This window comes from Lolium perenne, chromosome 2 (genome assembly GCF_019359855.2).
Source record: "Lolium perenne isolate Kyuss_39 chromosome 2, Kyuss_2.0, whole genome shotgun sequence".
NCBI lineage: Eukaryota > Viridiplantae > Streptophyta > Magnoliopsida > Poales > Poaceae > Lolium > Lolium perenne.
In genome coordinates this window covers 183,668,150-183,674,658 of record NC_067245.2, presented here as the reverse complement: position 1 = coordinate 183,674,658, position 6,509 = coordinate 183,668,150, and the positions used below count along the sequence as shown (strand labels likewise).

At 47.0% G+C, this 6,509-nt stretch overlaps 1 protein-coding gene across 1 annotated transcript; it reads right to left on the bottom strand.

Moving 5' to 3' along the window:
- Window positions 1–5,529: 5,529 nt before the first annotated feature.
- On the bottom strand, window positions 5,530–6,028 carry LOC127328968 (transcription factor AS1-like). Its single transcript, XM_051355522.2, has 2 exons — window positions 5,791–6,028; window positions 5,530–5,694 (listed from the first exon to the last, which is right to left on the bottom strand). The coding sequence occupies exons 1-2, from the start codon at window positions 6,014–6,016 to the stop codon at window positions 5,666–5,668; spliced, it is 255 nt and encodes an 84-aa protein (XP_051211482.2). The 5' UTR covers window positions 6,017–6,028; the 3' UTR covers window positions 5,530–5,665.
- Window positions 6,029–6,509: the final 481 nt, after the last annotated feature.

The window sequence follows — 6,509 nt, the reverse complement described above, 5'->3', positions numbered from 1 at the left end:
GCCAGGTACCATTACAATTTTGTGACACATTTGCCAGGACACACCATCAGCCTAAGACGGAAAGTTTTACACTTTTGCCCTGTGGACTAGTTTTGAAGACAAAGTAGAAAGTTTTCCCTTTTTAGCCAGGTGGTGTGTTCTGACAAATGTGCCATAGAATTATAATAATATCTGACAAAGACACAATCGAGCGGTGTGTTTCAGCAAACATAAAAAAATAACGGTGTCATGTGGCAAATTTTTCCATATTTTATTGGTCAAATGGTAAAACTTAAATTTGGTAATAGATGTGTGTTGTGTAAATAACGTGGAATGGAAGAACAAATCATTGTTCATGGATAGTTATAGTAGTATGAGAAATGTGAAAATACAAAAATAGAATTGCAAAGGTCAACAGTCAAGCTGAAACTAAAGATGCATAGTTAGAGGAGAGTGGACACGTGTAAGTACAAATGTATTTTCTATAATTAACGTTGTTAATATTTCTAAACACTAGAGATATTTATTTCTAAGTCTGCCAAATGTTGTACCCAACTTCTGAAACCATAAGTATTTTTTGTTTTCATGGCTTAATAAGGTAAGATGGTATCTTGCGGAGGGCCGGCCTCGTGGGTACGTGAGGGAATTTATTAGCTCGCGGAGGCCGGCCTCGTGGGTGGCGGCCAGGGCCGCGGGTGGGTCGTGGAAGCGAAGGTTAGCGCTGACCCGCTGAAGGCGCTGCGCCGCCTGTTGAGCTGCGGTAGGGGGCTAGGATCTCTGGCTCGGTGCCATTGGAGGAGCTTGCGAGGAAGAAGATGGCTGAGGGGAGGAGCTCGCCGGTGCCGCCGCGGAGGGGAGAATGGCAACCAGCAGTTGGGGTTTGTCCTGTAGGGCTTATGATCGATTGGGGAATGATTCAGCCGAACACCCGAAAGAAAGATTTACAATTATTTTTCTCTCAAAATTATATAGTCCGAGTACTCCGTAGTAGTAATATGAACGATATATTTGGGATTTCTGTGATCGAAGATCACTGTTCTTGTCATACTCTAGTATCGAGATTCGGAGTTCCAGCAAATTCCCACACATCACCGTGTGGCGGTCGGTGCCATTGAAGCATGAAACAGGGTAGGGAGATGGGAGCTCGACAACTCCCGCGTCGTCTCCTGCTGCTAGCAATGCGTGGATGGATGGATTAGAAAGCAAAACCAATCGAGTTCCAAGGGGTGCACACAGAAGGAACCAAGCCTATGCATGCTACCAGAAGAGATCCGCAAGGGGCCAAACCAAGCCAAAGAACATACATACATACCTCATGGTCTCATGGTCTCCGGCCGGCGGCCGCTGACGAACGACGCGCCGCTCGACTAATAGATTGAGATGAATGGACCAAGCCTCGCCCTCACGCCCAAGTTGACCGGCATAGTGCTCCATCTCCTCTTCTCTCCTCGACAAAGTCAAAGTCTAAGTCATAGTCACACGCGAAATCCGCACGCGGTGTGTGCTTAGTAACGTGTATATATAGAGCTAATGGAGGTTGAAACAGAGAGTGGGAGGTACTAGCCGGAGGCGATGCATATGATGGATCGGTTCAGATGAAGTGTCCCACGGGTCGCTGAATTGGGTGTGGATCTTGTTAATCAATACAATGCCCCGTGGTGAATGATGCATTTTTTCGATAAAAAAAAAATTTGTGGGGCCCTTTAATTGCTCCATCGAAAATCAGTCCAATTGATTCCACTGATTGTGGAGCTGGCTGGTGGTAGCACGGGGAACTGGAAAGGTAATCTTAACTACAGAACATGCAAACAGACTATTGTATCTCTTTTTCCTAAGAGACAACTCAATGCAAGTATCCATTGGATCCCTCATTAATCTGGCCAGCGGAAGTGCCAATGAGTTGCGGACACAGGCGTCATCGTCAACGTTTGCGTAGGTCTTGCTTGCAGCATCGTGTCACCCACTGAAGTTGCCTCAGGCCGATAATAATCTCCATACAGATTGGTTGATCATTTTCGTAGAAACCTGGTTACGTGGTAAACATCAACTGTCAACATGAAAACCAACCTTATTTTTGAAAGATTTTAGACGCTTTATTCTAGAACTTCATTTGAGTATTTACCTTGAAAAATATTGAAAAATGGACCTTTTCAATTTATTTTCGGATGGAACAAAGAAAATGCGGAAGATTCAAGTTAACTTGCTGCGAACCATGCTTGTAGCCAGGCCACTAGACCACCTAATGTAAGGAATTTTTGACAGGAAATTTGATGTTTCTCTCAGAATTATAAATAATAATCTGCAGAAGAATCTCAACTTTTGTGCTATTTTAAATTTAGAATTCAACCACAGTTTAGCTCATGCCATTCAACACCGTGTAACACAAAATGTGACCATGTGGTTTGTCTTATGGAGACAAACACAAACCGCAAAACAATTAGCAAAATATAACTGGCAACATAAGATAGATGCTCTAGGACAATTGATCTAGCACTGATAACCTAAGATGAAATGATCCAGGCCACGCATCGAGGACCCACAGTATTTTTTTTTTATGCAAGACCCAGATCTATTAAGAAAATACACCGGTACAGACACCCCCAACAAACAAGAAAAATACAAGAAAAACTAGGGGAAAGACAGCCGCCGCTGCCAACACCGCGCACTGGAGACACGCCGCCGCCATCATCGCTCCGGGGAGCTTTGCAAAGGCCAGCAGCCGGAAGTCCTCCAAGAAAGGGGCCACGAAGGCCCTACGCGCTGAAGTAGAAGCCACCATCTTCTTTGATGTCATCGCCGGCGAGCTTCCGCAAGACCTAAGCCCGCTCCTGTACAGGCTCCTGAACCTGGAGCCAACCTCACCAGCTTCACGGAGACGAGGGAGCGGACATCGCCGTGGCAGGGATGAAGCCGGAGGACAAAAGTCCATACCGTGGTCGCCGCCGCCGCCTCACCGACCACAGCTAGACACGAAAAGCCCGTCGATTCCTCGCCGCCCTCCCAAGGAAGAGCAACGAGAAGAGGAGAATCGAGGCCACCTTATTCGCCGACGCGCCACCATCGTCCCCATCCGAGCCGCGGCGCCCGACACATTCCTACTATCTACACGCCGAGACCGAAGCACCAGGGTTCCCCACCCTCCCGCCGCCGAAGTGGCCGGCGGAGGGCGAGGGAACCGCCAGACTTGGCCGCGGCGGAGCGAGGAACGAGAACCTTCCCGGTCGCCTGCCTTATCGCCTGGAGCAAAGAGATAAGGAGGACCAACAGTATTAGTCCACCTAAAGCTCACCAGTACCTAACCGGCCAAAGGGAGCCAGCGGCCATGGCCCACTCCATCCTAGCCACCTCCGATCCACTTCTCCCTTCACGACTGGGCGCCATGAAAGAGTTGATGCCCAGTGTACCCCTCCAGTGTCACCCTCGACTAGCATTGGTTGGTTGAACAAGGCTCGGCGGCTCGTACGTCACCTGCATGACAACAGACAAGAAAAATACGTCATATACGTGAGAAGAGAGACAAAGTCCACAAATACGAAATTAGAAAACATATGGTAAAAACTATAGTAGTCTATACCTCCTTTTTTTTGAAACGGAGGCAAAAGCTTTGCCTCAACCATTAATTAAGGAGAAAGTGCACCGTTTTTAGGAGAAAACCGGGCGAAAACCATACAACAAGACACCACGGGACTAAGCCCACTCAAACCCACCACTGATACAAGCAGACGACGCACTCACCAAGATCAGCTTGCCTTCAAATCAAGCCGATACAAGACACGTGTCTATACCTCCTTGTCCTTGACGATTAGGACATGGCATCCAATTTTGGAACAAGCATCAGGCAAAATCACAGAACATGCAAGATGTGTACTTTTATGCTACTAATAGGAAAACATGTATGCATGGCTAGTCAAAACTTACATTATCCTACTATCACTAATACTTCATCAAACTAACAGGAAAACATGTATTTATGGCTTATTATCAAACTGTAGTTTACCATCATTAGAAGGGACCATACATAAAAAATACAATGATGGTGAAATTCTAATATTGTAATCAACAAGGATAAAAATTCTTGCATAGGAGATGTTGGAGTATTACTAGCAAAAAAACAGTTTGAAATCTATGGACAAGATAGAGCATACATTCTCGATGTTCTGCCTCCGGGAACACTTCCTTCACCCCAGTCATCACTGCCTGCCCAGCATCAGTGCATATGGCTAAACCTAGAGGTGATCCTATGGCCTGTCTAAGCAGCTGCATGAACCAGGTCCAGTTCTCATTAGTTTCGGAGTCAAAAACTCCAAAACAGACCGGATACATCCAATTATGGCCATCAACAGCAGTAGCACTAGCTAGCTGCCCCTTGAACCTGCCAGTCAAGAAGGTGCTGTCCACCGCCAAGTATGGTCTACAGCCAACACGGAACCCCTCTATGCAAGGTTTAAAAGCAACAAATATTCTTCTAAACCTGATGTTACCATTTATAGTATGATGATCGATCTGCACTATGCTACCGGGGCAACAACTTTCAACTTGTGATTTAAATCTATACAAATTATTGAAGCTGCTATCCCAGTCACCATATAGTTGTTTCAAAGCTAGCAGCTTACCCATATAGACTCTTTTGTAGTGAATTTTGATCTTGTAGTGTTCTTTAAGCTTCTTTCGCAATTCATCTGCACCGAGAGTTGCATCTTCAATGAGCCAGTCCTTCACCTTCTCACATATCCAGTGCTTAGTTGCATTTTTCACCTTCTTTTGGTTTTTTGTACTGGAACAATCATGATCAAAAGGATTTGTTTTCACCTGCAAAATCAGAATATAAGTAATTAGCTACAAGATCAGAATGTAAGTAATTAGATACGTAGCAAAAAGATAAGTTCAAAACTTACCACTACAGTACACAAATCATCTGTTGTGGATGCATGTATCCTCCATGGACAATTATCTTCATCTTTTCTTTTACAATGGGCTGTGAACCTATGTGGTGCACTCTTCTCTGTGTTAAACTCGAAATCACGCTTGACTGCATGTTGACGAATGGCCAACTTAAACTCATTCATATTAGGATATGTTGATCCTACGGTCATTGGAGGGTCTTCTCTATCGTACTCAACATTTGGTGCATGGTTTGGCTCCTGTACCTCCTCATCCTCCTCTACTTCACTCTCATCCTCACTCTCATCCACACTCACATCCTCAGGAAAATAGTTTCTGTCCTTCTCTTTATCAGCAAATAGAACCACATTTAAAGGAATAGGTTCTTTATCTGAATACATGTTCTCTTCTTCATCAATACCAACATGCTCATTCTCGGGTAATGGGTTCCGAAGGTAACTATCCTCATCTTGTGATGTCTTGCTGTTCGGTTGGACATACTTAGTGATTGGCGTATATGGTTCAGAGGGATCACAATATTGAATGAACATTTGAACAGACTTTGTCTCCGAGTGTTTCTCAAACATTGTCATCAATTCTTGATCAGATTTTATTTCTGGAAATGTGTTCAGAACCTCATCATAGTATTGAAGATGTGGAACTTCCAAATATCCAGGTGCATACTCCTCTACGATTGATGCCACCAAATCATTATAGTTCGTTAAATCTGAGTCAATAATCTTCTGAAAACAGAAACAACTGATATCTTTTCTAGCTATTTTGGGGTTGCCAAGCAATCTTATTATCAAACAAAAAGTAGAATTGGGATCCATCCTGTGAATGAAATAAGAGAGAGATGCATCCATAAGCACTACTACTAACAAGCAAGCAACAATTTTTGCATTGGAGAAACAAGATCATGAGACATACCCTTCCACAGCGCGCGCATCTTGGCCTCGAACTCCTCCGCGGCCTCGCGCCGCCGGCACGCGCGCTCCGACTCCAGCTGGAGCTCCACGCGCTTGAGCCTCCACGCCGCCTCCTTCCGGTGCGCCGCCCACGCGTGGTGCCCCTCGTCCAGCTCCCGGCAGCACTCGGCCAGCTCCGCCAGAGGAGGAGGGGAGGACCTTCGGCCATCATACGCTTCGGCCGCCATGCCCGGCTCTCCATCCGCCGCTCCCTCGGCCTCCGCCTGCAGAGCCCCACCGGAGCCGCCTACTTCTCCCATGGCTAAGCCCCTGCCGCCGCGCGCCGTTGCTTCGCCGCCGCGAGACGAGCCGCTGCAGCCGCTTCTAGGGTTAGCCGCCGCCGGGGTCGGGGGTCGAGGTCGGGTAGGCCGGGGCGAGGTCGGGGCCGGCCGCGGTGGGCTTGGGAGGGGGCGCCGGGGATGGGGACGGGGGCGCCGGGCTTGGGGACGGGGGCGCCGGGGATGGGGCGCCGGGGTTGGGGCGCCGGGGTCGCTGACCTGCGAGCACGCGTTCGGGAAGAGTCGGTTTTTGGTCCTCTTTTTTTTCTCTTTTCTCATAAATCACTTAGGGGTATAAAAGTCCAGATGCAAAATATTTAACGGGAGCAGCTAACAGAAGTAACGGGAGGGCCAAGTAAGGAACTAACCAAACTTTGTCTGTCAAAAAGGGAAGAATTTTTTT

Coding starts and splice junctions, on each gene's coding strand:
- LOC127328968 (XM_051355522.2), bottom strand. CDS start 6,016: ATGGCGGCCGAAGCGTATGATGGCCGAAGGTCCTCCCCTCCTCCTCTG. Junction 5,695..5,790: donor GATGCGCGCGCTGTGGAAGG/GTATGTCTCATG, acceptor TTTCATTCACAG/GATGGATCCCAATTCTACTT.